Source organism: Mobula hypostoma, chromosome 29 (assembly GCF_963921235.1).
Source record: "Mobula hypostoma chromosome 29, sMobHyp1.1, whole genome shotgun sequence".
NCBI classification, from domain to species: domain Eukaryota; kingdom Metazoa; phylum Chordata; class Chondrichthyes; order Myliobatiformes; family Myliobatidae; genus Mobula; species Mobula hypostoma.
The window spans coordinates 28,815,678-28,841,495 of NC_086125.1; the positions used below are offsets into that span (position 1 = coordinate 28,815,678).

The 25,818-nt window shown below is 43.1% G+C and overlaps 1 protein-coding gene and 1 long non-coding RNA gene across 15 annotated transcripts in view; one reads left to right on the forward strand and one right to left on the reverse strand.

The window, feature by feature from the left end:
* Positions 1-25,818, reverse strand: part of LOC134339507 (nuclear factor 1 X-type-like) — a 423,369-nt gene that overhangs the window by 374,324 nt on the left and 23,227 nt on the right. For 2 of the 8 annotated variants that reach the window (XM_063036101.1, XM_063036100.1), the window contains exon 1: positions 16,127-16,723. The exons of 2 other annotated variants lie outside the window; for them this stretch is intronic. In XM_063036101.1, coding sequence (XP_062892171.1) covers positions 16,127-16,153 — 27 coding nt within the window. In that variant the 5' untranslated portion in view covers positions 16,154-16,723. Of the gene's footprint in view, positions 1-16,126; positions 16,724-18,308; positions 18,436-25,818 lie in introns of those variants that run through there. 4 more of the 8 variants (XM_063036093.1, XM_063036091.1, XM_063036092.1 and 1 more) reach the window with 4 other exon arrangements.
* The window catches only part of LOC134339508 (uncharacterized), a 99,477-nt gene continuing 90,930 nt past the window's right edge, over positions 17,272-25,818 (forward strand). For 3 of the 7 annotated variants that reach the window (XR_010016413.1, XR_010016412.1, XR_010016418.1), the window contains exon 1: positions 17,274-17,520. This is a non-coding gene — a long non-coding RNA (uncharacterized LOC134339508). Of the gene's footprint in view, positions 17,521-23,659; positions 23,795-25,818 lie in introns of all 7 variants that reach the window. The other 4 variants (XR_010016416.1, XR_010016417.1, XR_010016415.1 and 1 more) reach the window with 4 other exon arrangements.

Below are 25,818 nucleotides of genomic sequence, written 5' to 3' on the forward strand. Positions count from 1 at the left end.
CCCTTCTTGGCTGTGCCGAACCATTTTCTGCCTAGTCCCACTGACCTGCACACGGACCATATCTCTCCATACACCTCCCATCCATGTATCTGTCCAATTTATTCTTAAATGTTAAAAAAGAACCCGCATTTACCGCCTCGTCTGGCAGCTCATTCCATACTCCCACCACTCTCTGTGTGAAGAAGCCCCCACTAATGTTCCCTTTAAACTTTCCCCCCTCACACTAAACCCATGTCCTCTGGTTTTTTTCTCCCCTTGCCTCAGTGGAAAAAGCCTGCTTGCATTCACTTTATCTATACCCATCATAATTTTATATACCTCTATCAAATCTCCCCTCATTCTTCTACGCTCCAGGGAATAAAGTCCTAACCTATTCAACCTTTCTCTGTAACTGAGTTTCTCAAGTCCCAGCAACAACCTTGTAAACCTTCTCTGCACTCTTTCAACCTTATTTATATCCTTCCTGTAATTTGGTGACTAAAACTGAACACAATACTCCAGATTCGTGCTCACCAATGCCTTATACAACCTCTTCATAACATTCCAGCTCTTATACTCAATACTTTAATTAATGAAGGCCAATTCTAAGAAAAAAACTTGTAGGTAAATTGCTTAAGGACAATGTTGATGCAAAATGATTCACTCTGGTAAACTGAAGTGAGCTGACATCTGTCACTTCTGTGAGATTAATCTCCTTGGTGTGGTCAGGCTAATCTATGTTTATGAAGCCCAAAACTGGGAGAAGAAACTACCACTGCATTTATTACTTAAATGCTCACAATGTAATATGCTTCATAAGTTAGTCTGTGGTGCTTGCTTCAGAATCAAACAAGCCACAAGTCTTACAAATCTCCAAATCCTCCCTCCAAGACCACTTCCCTTTAATATTTTCCTTCTTCATCTACAGGAGCTGGGCATCACTGGGAACAATACCCTGACCTGCCACAAACTCCATTTTATTTAGATTTAGTACGATAACATGACCTTCCAGTCCAATTAGCCCATGGCACCCAATTACTCCCATGTGACTAATTAACCTACTAACCCATACATCTTTGAAATATAGGAGGAAACCCACATGGTCACAGGGAGAACATACAAACTCCTTACAGACAGAGGTAGGAATTGAACCTGGGTATATGGCACTGCAATAGTATTACACTATCTGCTACAGTATTGTACCCCCCTTTCAGCCAAGACTTTCAAAGTCAAATTAAATTACATATATGTTACTATTTGCTAACTTAATTTTCTTGAAAGCATTTACAGGAGAATAAAGAAATACAATACAATTCTTGGAAAAACTGTAGATAAACAAACACTAACAAACAACCCAAGTGCAAATGAAGATAAATTGTTTAAAAATAAATAAATAAATAATATTGAGAACCTGAATTGTAGAGTCCATCAAAGTGAGTCTGTAGGTTATGAAGTCAGTTCAGAGTAATGGTGGGTGAAGTTATCCACACCGATTCTGGAGCCTGATGCTGGAAGGGTAATAACTGTGAATCCACCTTCAGGTTCCCCCAAAGCATCAGTACCTTTGTACCTGCAACCCATTAACCCCTTGGACCAACTACCTCCCAACTAAGAAAGGGTGTGCTGGGTCCAGAGGGGTTGCATGAGAATGATCCTGGGAATGAAAAGATGAACACATGAGGAGCATTTAATGGCTCTGGGCCTGTACTCGCTGGAGCTTAGAAGAATGACGGAGCAGGGTGGCTGTGGGGTGGGCAGATCTCATTGAAACCTATTGATTAGTGACAGGTCTAGATAGAGTGCATGTGAAGCATTCTAGGACCGGAGAGCACAGCATCTGAATACAAGGACATCCCTTTAGAACAGAGATGAAGAGGAATTTCTTTAGCCAGAGGGTGGTGAATCCATGGAGTTCATTGCTGCAGATAGCTGTGGAGGCCAAGTCATTCAGCACATTGAAAGTGGAGGTTGATAGATTCTTCATTAGTAAAGTAATCAAAGGTTATAGGAGAAGGCAGGAGATTGGTTTTGAGAAGGATAATAAATCAGTCATGATGGAATAATAGAGCCAAACAGTCTAATTCTGCTCCTATGTCTTATAGTCTTATGGATTGTCTCCATTGTATCCCTCTCCTGTTCTGTGCCTCCAGCTATTCCGGGAGGCAACGCTAATCCAGAAAACCCTTTCCCTGGGTTCACTCTCTAGCTACTGCCCAGCCTTGGTTCAAAACCCACCACACTGTGCTTCCCAGTCCTCTGCCACCGCTCGGCACACCTTCTTGCACTTCTGGCACAGTTTCTTTTCTGATGTTTAACACACAACACAGCAAGCTGGCGGCTGCTCAAAGATACCATACAATACCATTTTTGCCTTGATGCAAATCGGCTGTGGCCGCAGGTCCCTGCAAATGAAGTGGCTTTGTTTGGGTGTGTGGCATCATCTAAAATTCCCAGTGGCATTAGACAAATTTCACAACATACGTCAATGATATTAAACCTGATTCTGATTCTGAGGAGTGAGTCTTGCAGTGCAACAGTTCTGCATCAATGTTCTATGGTAGATATCAATCAGAGAGAGAGACAGAGAGAAAGAGAGCACCAGGGGCCTTTTCATTTAACTGGTATTTGGATGATTGCACCCATGTAGGTTTTCATGTGAATATTATGCAAACACTTATTGAAACCTGGCCCTTCCCCAGAATCCCCAACATTTACCTCTTGGCTTTAGGCATTGGGCACCATTCCACCTAGACCTGTTGGTCACATCCTCACTGTCAGACTGAGTATTTTGTCATGCCTATCTGTCAACTGCCATGCTAACCTTTTGGAAGAAGCACCTGGGTGCAGCACAGTTTGGCATAGCAACGGTTCTGCACATGACCGCAAGAAAGTGCGAAGAGTTGTAGACACAGTTCAGCACATCACAGAAACCAGCCTCCCCCCCATAAACTCTGTTTATCCTTCTCATTGTCTCAGTCAACATAATCGAAGACCCTACCCACCATAGACATTCTCTCTTCTCCCTCTTCCATCAGGCAAAAGATACAAGTTTCTAAAAGCAGGTGACACCAGGCTTCTACCCTGCTGTTATAAGATTATTGAATGGATTCCTAATGTGATAAGATGGACCCTTGACCTTGTAATTTATCTCATAATGATAATTTGTTTTAATTTGCATTTATGATGCACTTTCTCTGTTACTGTCATTCTGACTCCAGGTACCACAAGGAAGAAGCCATAGAGGGATCTGAAACAAGGACTTGAGAAGCTGAGTTATAGGGAAAGGTTGAAAAGTTTCGGACTTTTTTTACAAAATGATGAGGGGTATGGACAGGGCAGATGAAATCAGGCTTTTTCCCCTGAAGCTGGGTGAGAGTACAACTAGAAGTCATGGGTTAAGGGTGAAGGGCAAAATGTTTAAGGGGAACATGAGGGGAAGCTTCTTCATTCAGAGCATGTTGAGAGTGTGGAACAAGCTGCCAGCAGAAGTGGTGGATCTGGTACGATTTCAATATTTAAGAGAAGTTTGAATGGGTAGATGGATGGAAGGGGTATCGAGGGCTATGGTTCTGCTACAGGACAATGGTACTAGGTAGAATAATACATTGCATGGAATAGATGGGCTGAAGGGCCTGCTTCTGTGCTTTAGTGTTCTACAACTATAACTCTAAGAAGGGAGATCTTTAAAATCTTCAATGCTAAATCAATAAAAGTTGACAGTGATGAACTTTTCTCAGTTTTTTAGGTGAATTTTGTACTGGGTTATGCTGTGTACCCCATTAAAATTTACCACTAAGGGTTATTAATGCTGTACAGACTCACAAAATCAGACATTATCTGTAGGTAGAGAAATCAAGTTAATAAATCAGGCCAATTGTTTATCTTTAAACTTCGGGCATCATGAGTTCTCCCAAGTTTTGCAAGCTAACACAGCTGGGAATTCCTTTGAATTGACTACAATATAAAAGAAGCTATATTGGAAATGGAATTACTTTATTATTGTCACATGTACCAAGATACAGTGAAAAACTTGTCCTACATACTATTCATACAGATCAAATCATTACACAGTGCACTGAAGTAGAACAAGATAAAACAATAACAGAATGCGGAATACAGTGTAATAGTTACAGAGAAAGTGCACTGCAGGTAACCAACAAGGTGCAATTTCATAATGAGGCAGGATGTGAAATTAAGACTTCATATTTCGGTACTCGAGGACCATATCCCACTCAGTCAGCACATTTGGTGCAGCATTCTCTTTCAATATACGAAAACTATAGTGAACTGTCAGGTCAGCTATAAAGGTAATTGGCTGCGTTCTACCAACATTGCAGGTCTTATGTGTGTCCTGGACAACAAAGCAGGCAGAAAATGCACTGCAAACATTCCCCACCCTGCAAACTGCCTTTTCCAGAAGTTCCCTTCTGGAATGTGCTATAGAGCTTTTAAAACAAAAACTTCACATCAGTTTAAAAGTTACTTCCCCCATGGTACTAACTATTCTAGTTTGCCCCCACCCCCTCCATTGATTTCCTCCCATCAATATACTGCACTAAAAACATGCTTTATAATGCTGTTTACATTGTGAATACATTCAGGTATTTTGAATTTATGCTCATTTTATTCCATATGCATACTACTAACATCATGTTTATATAATTCTTTTTCTTTTCTAATTGTTGAAAGTTATTGTTTTTTGTTGTATGTCATGCCAACACATCAGAGCAAATTCCTAATACATGTAAAGGTATTTGGCAAATAAAGTTGATCATTGATTTAACATTGCAAGTTGGTGTTGTTGATAATGCAGACAGACATTCTGCACAATGGGACATGCATTGTACCTATGATACAATGCTGCACATTTAGAATGATAGAGTCATAGAACGCTACAGCACAGAAGCAGGCCCTTTGGCCCATCCAGTCCATGCTGAACTATTATTCTGCCTGGTCCCATCGACCATAGCCCTCCATACCCTCCCATCCATGTACTTATACAAATTCCACTTAAACCTTGAAATCAAATCTGCATCCACAACTTCTGCCAGCAACTTGTTCACACTAGCACCAACCTGTAAGTGAAGAAGTTCCCCCTCAGACTCCCTGTAAACATTTCACCTTTCACCCTTAACCCATGACCACTAGTTGTAGTCTCGTACAACCTCCATGGAAAAAGCCTGTTTGCATTTACCCTCTCTATATTCCCCATCATTATATATATATATATTGTAGGTAAGAACAAGTTTTCTTGTTCTCCCTTGAATAAGACTATTTTACACTATTTCTAACACACACACACACATATATATGTGTGTGTGTAGGGAATATCTAAATCTAAATTTATGGGCATTTAATAATACCTTAAAAGGTCATGAATTTTATTGACATATATAAATATTTCCATATATGTAGGAAGTATTTCTGTACATTGACTACTCATGGTCTTGTAAGGATTTTATCACTTGATTCCATACTTTATTCCATAGCCATATCTTATCGTATCATATCTTATTGCTATGTTGTCTTTCTTTGTTAACAACAATGATGTATTTCACTGCATGCTTCGATGTACGTGTGATAAATAACTCTGAATCTGAGTTATCAAAGCCATGGTGTTAATTCTACTTCCAAAACGCCACAGAGTCACCCAGCGGAGAAATAGACCTTTCGGCTCAAGTGGTCCATGTCAACGAAGATGGCACATTCATGTTCGTTCCATTTGCCAGCTTTTGGCACATATCCTTCTAAACATTTCCAATCCATGCACTCATCTAACTGTCTTGTCAAAGTTGATATTGTATTTGCCTCAGCCACTTTTTCTGGGAGCTTCTACATACACACCACCCTCTGTGTGAAAAAGCTTGTGCTTCCATTCTAATTAAGTCTCTTCCTCTTCACCCTAAATCTACACCCTCCAGTTCTTTATTCGCTAAACCTGGGGAAAAGACTGAGTGCATTCACTTTACTGGAGGAGGACTGTATGGATAATAAGGAGGGCTAATGGATGGTCTTCTTCCTGCCTGCAACTCAAGACCACTCAAACCTCTCTTACCCCGAGCCAACACTCAGTGCCTCAATTCCTGCTTCTGCTTGCCCAGATCTCTTCCTCCTACAGTTGGTCAGCTTGCCATCAAAGACCCACTACCTCCCTTGTCACCCTAGTTTGCTGAACCTATCCATTAAATGTCTCAGTCTCTCAGAAACAACAGGAGAGATGGTGAGAATACGGACTGGGAGTGTGGCATGTTGTAAATAGTAAAGACGCAAAAGATCAGCTTTATTTGTCACATGTGCATCAAAATTTCAAAACATGCAGTGGAATGGGTCGTTTGCATCAATTCAAATCAGCGTGGTAGAATTACTCAGGAAGCAGACAGCAAAAGTTGCTATGTGTCTGGCACTAATGTAACATGTCTGCAACTCACTAACCCTAACCCGTACGACTTTAGGTTGTGGGAGGAAAATGGAGCATGAGGAGGAACCCCACGCAGTCTCGGGGAGAACGTACAAACTCCTTAAAGACAGCAGCCGGAATTGAAGCCCCATTTTTCCGCTAAGGTCCCAACTGTTGCACTAATGGCTACGCTACCATGCCACCACGCACGCTACTTTGTTACCGTGCCGCTCCAGCTGAAGGTGCTAGAATGTCTGAGGAAAATTCTAGAATGTATCATGCCACATGTGGACGATACAAAGATAGATGGAGGGACAGGTCGTGTTGAGAAAGAAGGGAATCTTCAGAAAGACTTCGACAGACTGCGAGAATGGGCAAAGAAGTGGCAGATGGAATATAGTGTAGGAAATTGCCTAGTCATGCACTTTGGTAGAGGGAATAAAAGCAGATGGGAAGAGAATTCAGAAATCGGAGGTGCAAAGGGACTTGGGAGTCCTTGTGCAGGAACCCTAAAGGTTAACTTGCAGGTTAAGTCGATAGTAAGGAAGACAAATACAATTTTCACATTCATTTCTATAGAATATAAAAGCAAGAATGCAATGCTGAAACTTTATAAGGCGTTGGTCAGATCACACTTGTAGTTATGTGAGCAGTTTTGGGCCCTATATCTCAGAACGGATTTGCTGGTGCTGGAGAAGGTGCAGAGGAACTTCACGAGAATGATCCCTGGAATGAAAGGGTTAACGTGTGAGGAGTGTTCAAAGGGTGTGGGTCCGTACTCATTGTAGTTTAGAAGAATAAGGGGAAGATCTTATTGAAATCTAATAAATAATGAAAAGCCTAGATAGGCTGGACGCAGAGAGGATGATCAAAATGTGGCACAGACCTGTCAAGTGTCCTACATAACGATGTAAACATTATGTCCCTGTCCCTCCACACTGGAGAGAAGGTCATGGCCAGCCTGGTCTCCTGTCCCGTCTCACCTCCCAGTGTCCTGTGGATGAGATTCCAGCTGACGTACTGGTATCATAGTCGAGCATCCAAATGAATTCGACAATCGAGATACACCAAACAGAATGAAAGATTTCACATGCATATAGAACTCTCACTCTTCTCGGGATTATCTAAAGTCCATTCTAGCCCATTAATTGCATTGGAGATGAGGTGACTAATTTGTGCCTAGCAAGCCCTGCGGTCAGTGTTCTCCCTTACAGAGATGGTGTTCGAGGTATGAAGTGGCGTGGGTGAAATATCACTTTACCCCATGTGACCTATTATGTCCAATTCATGGACGAGACAGAGCAGAGGTGAACATCACACAGAAGGGGATACCGCTGGGAGAGTGCAGACTGCTCTCGATGGACCAACTGCCACTTTCCTCCTCAGAACTCCGGGTGGAGATGTGGATCTACAAACTCCTGCCTCTGAGATGAGGGTTGACCCGCCGGCCACAGAATGGACCCGTATGGGCCAGAATTCCATCAGCTAGGGACAGTCTCTTACAAATATATGGGGAGGGATGAGAAGGAGAGGGGAGGAGTGATGGAGGAGGGAGAGGTGGAGTATTGAGGAAGGGAAGAGTGGTGAAAGGGGAGGAGGTGTGGGAGATGATGGACAGGAGGGATAGAGGGAAGATAGGGAAAGTAGGTAGGGAAGAGAGGAGAGATAGTGGGGAGAAGGAGGATGGACAGAGGGGGATGAGGGAGAGGGAGGGGAGAAGAGATAAAGGGAAGGAGCGCTAGGGCAAAGAAAGGAGGAAGGTTAGGGGGCAGGATAAAGGTTAGGAAAAGAGGAATAGAGGGAAGGCGAATAGGTGGGAGAAGGAGGGAGGGAGGAGTGGAAAGGTTTTCTTCGAAGGAACTTCCCTCAGTGGCCGGTTCACGGTGTAGATGACGAAAACACTGGGTTAAACATTCGATAGCAAACAGTAAAACAGCACAAAGGGGGCAAATCCTCTTCACTCTTGCCCAGTAAGGCTAACAGTCTGAGGAAATTCGGCTACCTGTCCATTACCCTGCCTGCCTCCTCCGTGCCCAGCAACATCAGTCATCTGTGGGTCATCAGATGTCGTCTACCGGCTCCACACCTCTGGCTCTTCATCATAACATAGAACATAGAACACTACGCCCACGATGTTGTACTAACCTTTTAACCCCCTCCAAGACCAATCCAATCCTCCGCCCTCCATAGTCCTCTATTTTTCTTTCACCCCTAACTACCAGTTTCTTTTAAATGTCCCTAATGTTCTCGCCCGTACGCCAACCGTGGCAACACGTTCCATTCCCCCTCCACTCTCTGAGGTGCTTCTCCCTCTCCAAACAGCTTAATATTATAATCCCCTATAATACCATTTCCGCCCTGGGGGAAAATGCTGACTGTCCACCCTATCTATGCCTCTTATCATCTTCTACACCTCTATCAAGTCATTTCTCATCCTTCTTCGCAAATAAGTAAATCAACTGCGTCAAATATTTAGAAGCTGGGTATTTAAAATGCGCACTTCCTCCAAAAAGGCTTTGACGATTTTCCAAGAAGTTATTTCCCACTGATAGGGCCGCGTAGAGACTTGACTCTACTGTCGACGGTTTATTCTGCTCCATAGATGCCGAACTCCCCCAGTATTTTGCGTGCGTTGTCTTTACTCTGTTTCAGATACGGTACTGGGACTGTACTCTGGCTTACTAGGAGTGGAATGGAGGGCAAATGGACATTGATTCTTGCCTCTCCCCACGCCCATCCATGCGCGTCGCAATTTCAGTACCTGCCAACTAGCTTTCGCAGTCTTGCAGTGTCTTTACCCAGTTGTCGCTCCCTTTAAAAGTCACCTGAAACCCTCACTGTCTCCGCGACCGCATCCCAGCTGAGAGCGGACGCGCGCCTCGCCCCCAACATCAGAATCAGGTTTATTAGCACTGACATATGTTTTGAATTTTGTTGTTTTGTGCCAGCAGCTCAGCGCAAGACATAAAAATTATTATAAGTTACAAAAAGTAGTGCAAAAGGGAATAATAAAGTCGTGTACATGGACCGTTCGGAAATCTGGCGATGAGAGAAAATATAAAGCTTCAAAATTTTCGCCCGAAATTCTTGTTATTTAGCACCGGAGCTTCCAGATGCAGGGGACAATGTCTTCGATTAAATCAGACATCAGACAATGAACACAAGAGATTCTGCAGATGCTGGGAATGCACACTGTGATGGTCCGGCAGCATAGATGGAAATGAATAAACAGTCGACGTTTCCGGCCGAGACTTTTCCATCATATTGGGTGAAAGGTCTCGGCCCGAAACGACAACTGTTTATTCATTTCCACAGTGGCTGCCTGAGCTGCTGAATTTCTCCAGCACTGAGTGTGTGTTACTTGAGAGATCGGGCAGTTCTGCACCGAGATGTTAAGCGGAGACACCCAGACCTCACGGGTGCACTTCTGTCTGAAAATTACCTACAGTTACACAACTAATCCGTAAACCGTTACAGAATGTTTTGTGCCTAAAACATCATTACATAAAACTTTGTTTAAACCTCCCGTGTATAAATCTGAGCTGTCTGTAGGGAAATTGATTCATAAAAGTCTTAAATTGGAGCAAATCCTCACCTCAGTGCATCCTTCACCCATTGTTTAACGTAGGGGGTCGTTATTAGAAAACGTAATTGATATTTTCGTTTTGTTTTGTTTGGTGATAAAATCATGTATTCTTATGTTACGGGCACCATCCATGCAAAGGACTATTATGGTAGCGATGCACTGTAGCATCGCGGGGGACTTAGCGATTATTACCGGCAAGGCTATGCTGGGCGGTCGAGGAAAGAAACGATGCCGACCGGTCGCTCAAGGAGTTCACCCAGCGAATAGCCAAGTTCGCGGGATGATTCCAACAGGGAGGAAGGACATTCGGTCCGCAGAGTGGTTGCCGGTTCTAAGAGTAGAGACACAAGAGAGTATAGATACTGAGTGCAGAGGGAGCCAGACGAAACGAACTCTTGCGAAACACACATAAAAGTTGCTGGTGAACACAGCAAGCCAGGCAGCATCTCTAGGAAGAGGTGCAGTCGACGTTTCAGGCCGTTTCAACTCGTTAGTCCTGACGAAGGGTCTCGGCCTGAAACGTCGACTGCACCTCTTCCTAGAGATGCTGCCTGGCCTGCTGCGTTCACCAGCAACTTTTATGTGTGTTGCTTGAATTTCCAGCATCTGCAGAATTCCTGTTGTCTTGCGAAACACAGTGTGTCAGTCAACACCTGTGGAGGCAGATGGGTGGCGAACCTTTCGGGTCCAGTTCTGATGCAAAGTCTCGACCCGAAATGTCCACCACGCTTTTCCCTTCAGAGATGCTGCTCCACCCGGTGAGTTCCCTCAACAATCTGTTTTTCGGCTTGTAAGAATAATAAGAATAACTGGGTTATTACCAGTTTCCCGCCTTCTCCCCTCACCCCGTGAACGATGCAAATGGATCTATCTCCTGACCCCCTCTGAGATCCTAGACCCTTGAGCGTTCACTGAGTGAGATCATTTCTCATCATGTCCCTTTCTGCCGTTTTTCTCTGCATCCCCACCCCCACACCACCGCCAAAGGAAGAGATGCCTTCTCCATCTATCCTGTCCATAAGCTTCAAGTCCTTCTGCCAGATTCCCGACCAACTCCTCTGCTCCAATCTGAACAACCTTGTCTGTCCAGTCCGTCCACGCTCAACCCTGGAACTATTTTGGGAAACCTGTTCTGCGCCGTCTCCAAAGCCTTCGTACCTTCCCTGAAACTGATGTTGGGAACCCGGGCTCTATGGAAACGGAAACAAGAGTTGGTCCCTCGGTCCCGCTCTGTCGTCCAATGAGAGCGTGGCTGATCCATGATCAGTCCATCGAACCCCTTCCCATCTACAAGGAGTGTTGTCACAAGAAAGCAGCATCCATCATTCAAGACCCCAGCATCCAGGCATGCTCTCTTCTCGCAATTACCATCGGGCAGGAGGTACAGGAGCCATAGATCTCACGCACTAGATTCAAAAACAGTTACTCCAGTTCAACCATCAGGCTCTGAGCCAAAGTGGATAACTTCATTCATCTCGACTCAGAACTGATTCCACAACCTCCGGCCTCACTTTCAAGGACTCTACAGCTCATGTTCTCAGTATTATTTATTAATCATTTGCATAACTTGTCTTCTTTTGTACATTGTTCGTTCGTCACCCTTTGTTTATATGTGTTTTTTCATAAATGTGATAGCATTTATTTATTTTCCTGTAAATGCCTGCTGGAAGATCTTTCTCAAGTCAGTGTATGGTGACGTAATGGTACATTGACAATAAATTTAGTCTGACTTTGGTATCCCAGAAGATAATATTTCCTACATTATCTTCATGTCCATTTCCAACCTTAACTTGCAACTGAAAATCATTGTCTCTTTAAACAGTCCACTATAGTCCAGCTGATGCTTATAAAATTTCACCGTCGTTCTGGCAATCTTCTGCCGTACTTGTAAAATTAGCAGGCGATCAGCAATCTTCACTGTTTTCTCAAACTGCCCAACATCTCCCAAGCTCGTCCGTCCATGATTTGCGCTAAGTTCGCGACTGCTGACCCACGGCATAACCCTATCCTTGGCCAATGGTCCCACACCTGCCAACCAGCCAGCAACACCCCTTCTCCTCCACACCCGCTCGCATCGGAGTACAAACCCACTTGGCTGTGATTCCTAATTGACCGATTAGCCCGCGACGCCAATGTCAACATTCCTGTGTGTCAGAAAGTTCAAGGGTGCTGAGAGGAGAACAAACATTGGTACATTATGCTGGTCCCAGTGATGTTAGAAACGAGCATGGTACAAAGATTGGCCGGTTAAGTTATTACTTGCAGGGCAGGGGATCCTGGAGAAAAGGGGAACCCGATTAATAAAGGCAATGAAAGGTCACCGGATCGGAATTAAACAGAGTGCTGAATCATTAGAACGCAAGGCACAGAGAGAGAGGAACAAGCCCCTATATCCAACTGAACTATGTAGGAACTTCTGGCAGAGAGTGATAAATTTCTAGTAATTAGTAATCGGTTTGTTCTTGTCATATGTACCTGGATACAGTGACAAACTTTTATTTGTGCGTCATCGAGACGAAATCATTAGGGTCATAGATGTTAGATCACTGGAGGGAGTTCAGAGTTCAAAATAAATTTATTATCAAAGTGCATATATGTCACCAAACACCGCTCTAACATTCATTTTCTTTCGGGATTTCACAGCAGAACAAAGAAATACAATAGAATCAATGAAAATCTACACACAACGACTGACAAACAACCAATGTGCAAAATTTGACAAGCCGAGCAAATACAAAGAAAAACAAACAATAATAGCAATAATTAGTAAGTAATGTCACCACATGCTACCTTGAGATTCATTTTGTTGCAGGCATATACGGGAAAATAAAGGAATACAACAGAATTTAAGCAAAGACCGAATTGCAAAGGACGACAAATGGTGCACATTTAAACAAATAATGCTGAGAACACGAGTTGCAGTTTTCTTGAAAATGAGTCCATTGGTAAAATCAGTTCATTGTTCTGGTGAGTGAAGTTACCGATACTGGTTCAGGAGCATGATAGTTCGAGGATAATAACCGTTCCTGAACCTGGTGGTGTGGGACCTAAGCTCCTGTACCTTCTTCCCGATGGTAGTGACGCGAAGAGAGTTGGAGAGGGGTAGATAAATTTTGCAAGATCGAGGATTTGAGGACCACGGAAAACAGGGACAGAAGAATAGTCTCGGTTTGGGGGAGATCGGCCGCGGTAGGGCCCAGAGGCCTACTTCTTTCTGTATCTTTATGTCCTTCAATAAAATAACGGTTCATCTTTTCCTCTCGACACAACGCCATACACTTTCACTTAAGAGCGTCTATCAATCACTGTCGTGGCTATTCGGCAGTTCTGCAGACTTCTTGGGAAGAGAATCTCAGAGGGTCTCTGCTCCCTCGATGAAGTCGTTTTTTCCTCACATAGTGGCTAGCCCATTTATTTGCAAGACTGTTTCACATTGCACGGCTTCCTCTTCCTTCTTGCAATTCTAACCATGATATAACTGGTTCACTGCATCAAGAATGGACAGATATGCGCAGTGAGCCTGCCCACCTCAGTGCTTTCTAAACTTCATTGCAACAAGAGACCAGTTACTAGAATCTGGAGTGAAAACTACTGGAGAAGTTCAACGTTCAAGCATTTGTGGAGGCAGAGGGATGGTCGACGTAACACATACAGCATGCTGGAGGAATTTAGCAGGTCAGGTAGCATCTATGGAGTGGAATAAAGTGTTGACATTCCAGGACGAGACCCTGATCAGAAACCTTTTGCCTCCACAGATGCTACTCAACCGCTGAGTTCCTCCAGCAAATGACTTCTTTGCTTTGATGTTAAATTAACCCAGGTTTATACTTAAACAACAGGAATTCTGCAGATGCTGGAAATTCAAGCAACATACATCAAAGTTGCTGGTGACCCTTCGAAGGGTCTCGGCCTGAAACGTCGACTGCGCCTCTTCCTATAGATGCTGCTTGGCCTGCTGCGTTCACCAGCAACTTTGATGTATGTTGCCAGGTTTATACTTTCGGTTTAGAGAGATCTGGCACGGGAAGAGTTAAACGACAGAGCGCTCTCGCAAACCCACGCTCCCCTGGACTAAATATTCTTGAATGGAGAGCGGTTTAGCGCTTCACGTCAGAAAGGGAATCTAGGATTCACCCCAGTTTCTCATCATCACACATTGTAAAAATAGGCGCATCAGTCACCGAAAGGACGAGTTCACATTATTAATTTAGATTCGCCGCAGATAAAGAAATTATCCGCACATTAATTAATTAATGAGCAATTAAATAAGTGGAACTCACAATAGGTGTCGGTGTCCAAACACCGGTTACTGGATTCAAACTCAAACAGTTAACGCATGTACACCAGAAATCTTAGTGAAACTAAATTTTAAAAAGCAGCCCAGATAATTTTGGCTTGCTTTAAAAAATAAATGATGTTCAACATTGAGATCCCCACCGCCCCCCCCCCCCGCCAGACCCAGACCCACCGGAGACAAATAACATAACTTATTGTCACCTCCTCTATGTAAGCTTCTAACGGATAAACAGACAATGAAACGGTCTGTGGGAGCCCAGGTGTTTAATGCTATGGTTTCCGCAGATTAATATACTCTTTAACGGGCATTCTATTATTGATTTTATTTCTTAATCGGCCATTGTTTTACCAAATTAGTAAATTCAGCCTTTTAAAAATCAACCAACTTTACTGATTCCAAACCAGACACTGACCCGAAATGCAGATAAAGGAAGATATAAATTCATCCGCATCTGAATGCAAATGTACAAGCAAACGGCAGGTAGATAAATAATCACTTACACCTTTATTATTTATCATAAATTATAGCGACCTATGCAGACGTTTTTAAAAATGCAACCCCGAAAACAGCGTTCAGAGGCCCGTGTTTGGGTGTTGCTTATCGGCATAATTAGCATTACTACATTTCCCCATGTATCTTAAAATAAGGAAGCGCAGTTCAGTCTTGTAAATGTAGATTTTTCTTCACAAACAAACTAACATGCGAGAGTTGAAATCCGTTTTTACTCTTAAGTCCACGTCCCAGTCACAACGAGGAAGCAACTTTAAACTTTCAAACATCCAACACTAACCACTGCCAGCTGCCTTCATCCTCGGTGTTAATCAGGACGAAGATATAATAATTATATGTGGTTAGGATAGATTCTAATGAATGGACTAGATTGCAGTGTGAAACACAACCAACCAGGCACCGGAATTGTAATCAGAAAATAGTACTAGATTAAGTTATCTACGCATCAATTATGCGAGCATCTCGCAATTCCTTTCTATTCCCTTTCCACATCTACATTTCCACCGCATTGTCAATACAGGCACAATTCATTTTTCTATATAATAATATATTAAAATCACTCAATTACACAAACAGGGAGTAACACAAAATGTTCAAGGTATGCCCGCTACTAGACATGAGATATTAAATGTCTCATTATAATTTTAGAGGTTTCATGTCACATTTTATTTTTTTGGTTGTCTTTGATCAGAAGTTACCAAAACTTTTACCCATATTCTCATACCGCCACACAGAGACAATTGCGCACAGAACAGAGGGAAAGAGAAGGAAATCCGGCCAGAATTACATGTCCTTAACAATCAATATTTCCCCTTCCAATTCACACATCGCACAAGTCAGACAACGGCACAATAATTAACAACAGCTCCTCAAATACACACAGTTATCCCTGAAAAAAATTCAATAGGGAAAACATGGCTTTAAAAGCAAATTATAAAGCAACATAAAAGAACAATAATTCAGACAAATCATTTCCTGTTTTCCCTTCTGCGCCGAGAATGTTGATAATTCCAAATAACAGCAGTATTTAGATAAATTTGAGGTAAGCGCCATTTTCTATAAATGACAACATGTGCAGGAGCGGAGAGAGGGGGGGGGGGAGTCTGGATTGATGCCATGTCTCCTTCCAGAGAGAGAGAGAGAAATACAGATACACGCGCGCGCGCGCACACGCACACGCACACACTCTCTCTCTCTCACACACACACACACACACACACACACAGACACACACACACACACACAACCAAGGGAGGTGGCGAGAAGGGAAAACCTAAAACAAAAGGAAATATACAATCGCATATTGCATTCACTAATAACATTATTGATTAAAAATGCCGAGCCAAACAGGCGTTACCTGAGTCAGGCAGAGCGGGGAGTACATAGTGTAAGCGGAGAGAATGATTCTGGGTTGTGTGAGAATGTCGCTTCACACTCTTTGTAACAGCCTATTTTCCATGGTGAATTCTAAACGCGGCCGCGGAGTTCTGAAAGCGAAAGTTGACAGCGTTGGTGCGTATGTGTGTGTAAATGAGTGGCTACACACATAAAAACAAAAAAAAGCTGTACTGTACCAACTCACCGTTTCCCTAAGTCATCCCCCACCCCCTTAAAAAACTGAACAAAAAGAAGAGATCCAGCCGGGGCAGACCCTTCAAAAGCTGTTGTCAAAATTTTGGTTGTGTGTGTGGTGTGTCAGTTACACGTGACGCAATGTAACTGACATCGTAGTGCTGACTTGAGGGAGAGAAAGGGGAATTTTAAACACACACACGGGAAAAAATAAACAGGACACAACAGTTCCAGAAGCGGCGTTCGACTTGTCAAACTTTGCAAGATCGCTCGGCGAGATCTAATGCTTTGAAAAGAAAGGGCTCTCTCTCTCTCGCTCGCTCGCTCGCTCTCCCCCTTGGAGAATTGACACGGCCGGCTGACTTAGTCTCTGTCTGGCGATTCGCTCTCTCATGTTGTGGGAGTCATCCAACAACCCCTCTCTTCCCTTTCCCTCCCCTTCCCCTCCTCAATCACACACAAACATACACACACACACACACACACACACACACACTCAAATATAAAATCTGCAGTTTGGTTTTGAAGGTTGTTCCGCCCTACGCAAGGGTTAGATTTTTTTCAAATAACCCGGCGGTGGAAATGCGGAAGTTTAAAATCATTAAAAAAAAACTCTGCAGAAAGTTTTCTTTCAGCCAACCCCGTTTTCCCTTCTTAAAATTGAATATAAACCAGCGTTTACACATTTTCTTTATTATTTTCTCACCGCATAATATAGATAGATAGATAGATAGATAGATAGATAGATAGATAGATAGATAGATAGATAGATAGATAGATGGATAGATAGAGCTAGAGAGAGAAGAGAGAAAGCGAGCGAGGGAGAGGAAGGGAGGGAGGGGGTAGGGAGAGAGAGAGGAAGAGAGAAAGAGAGAGAGAGCGAGAGAGAGAGAGAGAGAGAGAGAGAGAGAGAGAGAATTTGGCACGTCCACAGTGGGCGACTGTAGCTGCCTTTAAAACGGGATCTGCACAGTCGCTCTCTGCGAAGTGACAACAGCGTCCGTTCCTGAAACTTTGTCGTTTTTGTTTGGTAAAAGTTAACACTCGCGTAAACACTGACAGGACACATACATATATATGGACTTTAGTTTATAAAAAATCAAACTCGGAGAGAGAGAAATTGTTGTCCTGGAGGGGTTTATTTTGAAAAAGAAGAGCAAAAAATCAGAAGGCGAAACTGTACGTAATGTGAATTTGGGGTTGATACGGTGAAAAATATCGTGCGTGCTTTTTGTTTTTATACGGAGAGTGGGGGCGGGGAGGGAGACGGTCTCTGTTGTAAATGAGTTAAGTGATTTGTGCCGCTGTTTTTTTTATCCCGACGAGTTTTAGTGGGGCTGGGAATTCTTCGAAATCTGCGGCGGTCTCGGTGTCTGGTTTTGTCGTAAAATCGTCGCTTTCTGCTGCACGTCCACTGTTAGCCTCCCATTCCGATCGGAGCTGTCAATCACCCGGGGAAGGGCCGGGGCTAGCGATAGGGGCTGCCGTTCGGACGGGGCTGAGGAGGTTAAACGAGGGGTGTGGGGACGGTGGAGTGGGCTGGCACTGACGCTCCCCCCACCCCCACCCCGAGTCCCACAAATACCCTGCATAGGGTCATTTTGGGCATCCTTCTCTAACTCGCAACCCTCGCCCTCTCCTCCAGCCTCAATAGCATTTAAAGCCAGGGTAATTATTAAATATATGCACATTGTTCTGTGGGATCGGAATGTTTCCCTTCAGATCGTTTCAGATCCCGTTGTGAGAAGGGGCGCCGGTCACACCGGGTGCCAACTGGGCAATCCACCTTTCCATCGTTTCCGCAACCGCTTACCGTGGAAAGGGGCTACTGAGCAGGGGGAGGGGTTGGTTGTCGGCGTGACTTTAGGGGAAATCAAAAGTTGTGGTCACATTTCTAGCATGGTTAATTTAGACGCCTATGAGCTTTGTGAAGCGTGCTCTGACTGGGCAATCCGCCTGTTACATACCTGGCACAGGGTTGTACAGGAAGCGTTTCGACTCTGGATTTGGTGCTTACGTACAGTCCTCCCAGACTTCCAGCTACAAAGTTATAGTGTCCGCTTGTAAGGGTGGACAAATATATTGCAGGCGCGCACACACGTAAACAGATGGACACATAAACGTATGTGCCATTCTTAACGCAAATAGCAAAATATTTGACAGAAGTATCAATTCCAAGAAAACGATTTTTTTTTAAATTTTTGGATAACTAGCTTGTGTTTTAATAGCAAAAATACCTGCAGTTGCTGGGAAATCTGGAAGTAAGAGAAAACGTTGGAAACACTCAGCAGGTCATGTGGCATCCGGGAGAGAATTCGCGCGTTGGGTGAATGACATCTCATCAGAGTTCTGACGAATGGTCGCCCGCATGGAGCTAAAATCTGTCTACTTCTTCACAGATTCTACTCGACCCTCTGAGTGTTTCCACCATTTCGTTCTTTTTATTTAATTTGTGTTTTATTTTCCTTATTTCCATTATTCTTAATTATATCTGTATATAAATATTTGCATATATTATATAGGATTGCACTATTTTAATATAACTATCGACGTATTCAAAGCTAAAAGCTGAATTAAAATGGGGGAACAAAGTGCTTGAGCGTTGGCAATGTGCCGAAAAACAGCTCGGGAAAGGAATTCAGCCTACCTACGGAGGTTGAATCAGCGGTCGGGTGAGAAATTGAGGTTAGAGTCCAAGATAAGGAACAGGAGAAGATCCACATTCCTAAATTTATCAAGAACCATTGCTGATCATTCTCTGCTCTGCTTTCCTTTACTATCCATACACATGATTTCTCCGATATCCACAGGTTTATTGATGCCAGTTCTGAATGCAGTCGGTGACTGCACCCACTCTGTGGTGGAGAGCTCCAGAGATTTACAATCCTCTGGGAGAGTTTTCTCCTCAGTTCAGTCCAAACTCCACAACCTATAGAACCACTTTCAAGTTCTCTACAACTCAGTTTTATTTACTTGCCTTTAAAAAATTATCATCTGCATGATTTTGCATATTGAATGTTTGTCAGTCTTTGTTAAGTATAGTTGTTTTCATAAATTCAATTAGATTTCTTTATACTTCTGTAAGCGCCTGCAAGGAAATAAATCTCAAGGTAGCATATGGTGATATTTACGTGCTTTGATAATAAATTTCCTTAGACTTCGCCTTGACTGAAATCTTGCTACAGTTGTACACATACCTCAAACATTGCACTCAGATTCAATCAATAGGACAGAGGAACAGGCCCTCCAGTCTAACTGGTTCATGCCAGCCAAGGTGCAAGTTACTCCTAATTGCCCACGTTTTTAAAAAAAATTTGCACAATTTGCATTTATTCATGGTGTCAATGCTTACAACAAGACAGAAAAATGGGATTGAGAAGGATAATGAATTAGCCATGATGGAATGCTGGCACAGACCCGACAGGCTGAATGGCCTAAGTCTGTTCCTATGTCTATTAAGGTTGTTTATCAGTCTTTATGTATAGTTCTTTATAAATTTGATTGCATTTCTTTATTTCTTTCTTTATTTTCTTGTGAATGCCTGTAAGAAAATAAATCTCGTGGTCGTAAATGGTAACAGATACTTACTTTGAATATAGTACATAGAAATTTATGGCACATTACAGGCCCTTCGGCCCACAATGTTGTGCTGACCGTGTAACCTACTCTAAAGGTCTGCCTAGAATTTCCCTAGCGCATAGCCCTCTATTTTTCCAAGCTCCACATACCTATCTAAAAGACTTTAAAAATATCCTATTGTATCTGCTTCCACCACCACCACCAACAGTGCATTCCCCACACCCACCACTCTCTATGTGAAAAACTTAGTCCTGACATCCCCTCTGTACCTATTTCCAAGCACCTTAAAACTATGTCCCCTCATGTTCACCATTTCAGCCCTGGAAAAAAAGCCTCTGGTTATCCACATAATCAATGCTCCTCATCATCTTACCTCTATCAGGTGACCTCTCATCCTCTGTCGCTCCAAGGAGAAAAGGCCAAGTTCATTCAACCTATTCCCAATAAGGTACACCCTCCAATCCAGGCAACATCCTTGTAAATCTCCTCTGCACTCTATAGTATTCACATCCTTCCTATAGTAAGGTGACCATAACTGATAATGAATTTAAAGTAAATTTGACAACTGGCCTACCCCATGACTCCTCATTCCTGATTTCTCAGGAGGGGAACATTCTCCCCACACTTACTCTCTCCTGACTGCTGTTAGTTTTCTGTTTCGGTGACATGCGCAGAGTTGGCTGCCCAGCTGATGGATCACTGATTCTGATGTTCTCAGGCTAAACCCTGCTAAACCCTGGGCTTCTCCTGAACATTACAGGTGTGTTATTGTTGCTCATTTCTTCCCACATCTCCCTTCCAATCAGGTTCCTATTCACATTTTTTCACTTCATCTGAGATAGTGATAATAAGCTTGATTCTTGTTCTGATGTCTAAAGCAGTAAGGTTGAGATATGGGGATATCTCCAATGGTCTTCAAAGGTCACTGTAAAAGGCCTCTCAGCTTATACCTGTCCCTATCATTCAGCATGGGCACATATAGGCTGAAGGGTCTTTTTCTGTGCTGTACAACTTTGTGACTCTATATAGCTAATTGCCAAGGCTGATTTATTCAGTCTTGGCCTGGTGTCAATCCTCAAATTTAAGCATTCAACTACTGAAAGTCTTCCCTCAGGAATTCCTTCCCTTTTTCATTCCCTCCCCTTTCCATCTTTCTGTCCTCTCTACCTCTCTCTCACTCTCTCTATTCATCTTTCTTTCTCCCTCTCTCCATATCCCTCACCTTCCTTCTCCCCCCTTTCTCTAACCTCTATCTTGACCTCTTTCTCGCTTTCTCCCTCCCTGATTCTCTCTCCCTTTCAGTCTCTCTCCCTCCCTCTTCCCTCTCTCTCCCTCCCTTCCTCCTTCTCCCTCACCCCTATCTCACTTGCTTGCTTACTCCCTCCCTCCTTCCCTCTCTCCCTGTCTCCCTCTCCTTCTTTCTCTCTCTCATCCATTGTTCCCTCAAAACTTCCTGAAATCCAGCAACTGTCTAGGTTTTTGCCACTATTTCTCAGTGTGTGACTCAGTGTGATACTTTCGACTAGGTGCCATTGGGACAATTTGCTACATCAACAAGAAACTGCCAAGGAATTTCCCAGATTTCGTTTCCTGCAGATAGACACTATTGCTCTTCCCAGTATTGTTAAACCCTGCTGAACCCACTCCATTGTTATTAAGGTACCATTACCCCATAATCTTGCAGCACCATTACACATTGTCTCTGTCTGCAGTGGAGAGATATGTTTCATAACACGCTTCTAATTCCAGGTTATCGTGGTAACATAGTGGTTAGCATAATGCTTTACAATACCAGAGACCCAGGTTCAATTCCTGCTTCTGCCTGTGAAGAGTTTTAATGTTCTCCCCATGACCATGAGGGTTTCCTTGGGGTGCTCTGGTTTCCTCCCACAGTCTAAAGACCTACCAGTTGGTAGGTTAATTGGCCATTGTAAATTGTCCCATGATTAGGATAGGAATAAATTGGGGGATTGCTGGGCAGTGCGGCTCAAAAGGCTGGAAAGGCCTATTCCATGCTGTATCTGAATAAGTAAATTTGCTTAGTTCAGTGGTCTAAATGATTTTTAACCACTAAATATTTTTGATATTAACAGTGATGACATTTCTAGGTAAAATGGTTTTGCTTATCTTAATTTTGCATTTAAGAACGTGCCCAGGATGCTGGTTTCACAGTTCCCAGCATCACTTTGCAGAGATGCCCATCCACATAGCATGAGCCATGCAGAATGAACAGTGACAGACCACAATGGGATACCACAGTGTGGAGTCTGAACTTGCAATTCCCTCTCCCCCACCCCACCCCAAATCCACAAGTCTTGCAGCTCCAGCAATCTGGGGTCAGTCGTGGTCACCCACACTGACTCTGCGGAGTTGGCACATTCTTGCTGTGTCTGCATTGGTTTAAGACTGTTAGACCATAAGACATAGGAACAGAATTAGGTCATTTAGCCCAGTGAAATTGCTCTGCCAGTACATCATGGCTGAGTTATTATCCCTCTCAACCACATTCTTCTGTCTTCTGCCTGTAAACTGACTAACTAAGAACCTATCGAACCTCTGCTTTAAATATACTAAATGACCTGGCCTCCACAGTGGTCTGTGGCAATGGATTTCACAGTTTCACCACCCTCTGGCTAAAGAAATTCCTTCTCATCTCTGTTCTAAATGGACATACCGCTATCATAAGGTTGTGCCCTCTGGTCCTGGATTCACCCTCTGGATTCATCCTCTCCACGTCTACTCTGTCTGGGCCTTTCAATATTCATCAAAGTTGCTGGTGAACGCAGCAGGCCAGGCAGCATCTCTAGGAAGAGGTACAGTCGACATTTCAGGCCAAGACCCTTCGTCAGGACTCGGCCCGAAACGTCGACTGTACTTCTTCCTAGAGATGCTGCCTGGCCTGCTGCGTTCACCAGCAACTTTGATGTGTGTTGCTTGAATTTTCAGCACCTGCAGAATTCCTGTTGTGTGCCTTTCAATATTCAATAGGTTTTGATGAGATCCTCCTCTCCTTCTTCTAAACACCAATGAGTACAGGCTCACAGCCATCAAATGCTCCTCATATATTAACCCTTCCATTCCCAGAATAATTCTCGTGAACCTCCTCTGGACCTTCTCCAATACAGGCATATCCTTTCTTAGATAAGAAGCCTAAAACTGCTCACAGTACTACAAGATTCTTCAGTTTCCTCCCAATCTGAAAGAAGTGCATGTTGGAAGATTATTTGGCCGTTAGTAAGTTAACCCTGGTGTGTGTGTGAGTGGTACAAGCTTGGGTGGGTGGGGCAGTGGTGGTGTTGGGAGCAATTGATGAGAGTGTGGGAAGAATAAAATGAGCCAATATAGGAGTAGTGTAACAATGGGCAATGGTCTTGGTGGACTAAATACCCTGCAATTCTCTATGACTGTATCTATGAGGTGCACGGTCACTGGGATGACAATATTATCGTCACACTGAAAACGGAGAGTCTATTCAATCAATCAGCATGATCTGAGCTGAGTTGAAACCCAGTACCATTTACTGCCTCTTTCCCATATATTAAAATACCTTTAGTTATTGCAGAGAATAGTTGGTCTTCTAATTGGTAAAATGATTGATTTAGTATAAGAATAGTATTTCTTATACAAGATTTTTTTTTACTTTAACCTTTCTATGTTTGCAAACTTTGATAATTCTTCTGGGGAAAACAATCGTGTTGCTGGGCCTGACTTTTTGAGAGGTAAATTTTTATTCCTTCAGATACCACCACAAACTGAAGGAAGACTCAGCAACAGGCTTTATGTGAATCCAACTACCATGTCCTCGTAGGTTTTGAAACCGGTAACAACACCAGCAGTACTCACCATCAGATAAAAGTACTCAAAAATATCTGAAGTAGGTAATCCAACAGGTTATTGTTAATTCTTTGATACCAGTTTTTTTTTGTTATAGAAAGGAATACACACACTCTCTCTTTTCCTCCCACAACTTGCTATCTCACAGTCACAAACCATCCATAATAGTTGGTGTTATAATTATAAAATAATTGATAGTATTCTTATAAAAGACTCCTTTTATTGTAGTTTTTCTATGTTCGTAAATTTTTAACATAGATGTTTTGAAAATTCTTCTTTGGACAATAATTTTCTTGTGCACCATGCCAGTCAGGTAATATTACAAGAGGATCAAAGTGAAGATACCTCACTCCACTCATCCCTCTCATAAAATGATAAGGCATAGGAGCAGAATTAGGCCAACTGAGTCTGTTCTGCCATTCCAATATGGCTGATATTTTATCCCTCTTAACTCCATTCTCTGCCTTTTTCCCCATAATCTTTGATGCCCTTACTAATCAAGAAACAAATACCTTACCATCCAGAGAGGCAGCCATCTCTTCCTCTGCAGCTTAGAATGAGGTAGAGAACTTGGTGGAGGATTCAATCTACGCCCATGGATCTAGCCATTGGTTCTTGAGGTAATGGCTTTCAGCTCGTTGATGGATTTTAATCACAATGTTACTAACTTGGGTATGAAGAGGTGTACAATCCTGAAGCTTTTAAGTTAGTGGAGCACTTTCAGGGCATTGGCTTGCATTTTTCCCACTTCTTGTCTTTCTCACATTAAGCCAAGTGCCGGAGTGGAAAAACCAAGTCTTCATCTACCTCCATACCAGGATTCATCTGCCAACCAGGCTGATCTTCCAAGGAGGTAATGCTGAGGCTTCACAGGACATTAGTCAGACTGCATTTGGAGTATTATGAGCAGTTTTGGGGCCTCTTATCTAAGTACGGATGTGCTGGCATTGGAGAGGGTCCAGAGGAGATTCTCAAGAATGATCCTCGGAATGAAAATGTTAATATATGAGTGGCATTTTGTGGCTCTGGAACTATACTCGCAGGAGTTTAGAAGAATGAAGGGGAGCTTGCATTGAAATCTATCGAATATTGAAAGGCCTAGATAGAGTGGATGTGGAGAGGATGTTTCCAATGGTGGGGGAGTCTAGGATCAGAGGGCAAAGCCTCAGTATAGAGGGACATCCATTTAGAATAGAAATGAGGAGAAATTTAATTCACCAGAGAGCGGTGAATTCTGGACTTCATTGCCGTAGACAGCTGCGAATGCTAATTCATTGGGTACATTTAAAGCAGAGAATGATAGGTTCTTGCATCAAAGGCATCAAAGGTTAAGGGAGAAGGCAGGACAATGGGGGAATGGGGTTGCCAGGAATATTAAATCGGCCATGATGGAATGTAGATGCAGACTCAATGGGCTGAATAGCCTAATTCTGCATCTATATCTTATGTTTTTATGCTGTTATGGTCCTGAGAGTCTCTGGGGCAGTGGTGTTCCCTACTGTCCTGGGTGCTTCAGAGACAGAAGCTCTCTTCTGTCTGGTTTTTTTCTCCCCTTGCCTCAGTGGAAAAAGCCTGCTTGCATTCACTCTATCTATACCCATCATAATTTTATATACCTCTATCAAATCTCCCCTCATTCTTCTACGCTCCAGGGAATAAAGTCCTAACCTATTCAACCTTTCTCTGTAACTGAGTTTCTCAAGTCCCGGCAACATCCTTGTAAACCTTCTCTGCACTCTTTCAACCTTATTTATATCCTTCCTGTAATTTGGTGACCAAAACTGAACACAATACTCCAGATTCGGCCTCACCAATGCCTTATACAACCTCACCATAACATTCCAGCTCTTATACTCAATACTTTGATTAATAAAGGCCAATGTACCAAAAGCTCTCTTTACGACCCTATCTACCTGTGACGCCACTTTTAGGGAATTTTGTATCTGTATTCCCAGATCCCTCTGTTCCACTGCACTCCTCAGTGCTTTACCATTAACCCTGTATGTTCTACCTTGGTTTGCCCTTCCAACGTGCAACACCTCACACCTGTCTGTATTAAACTCC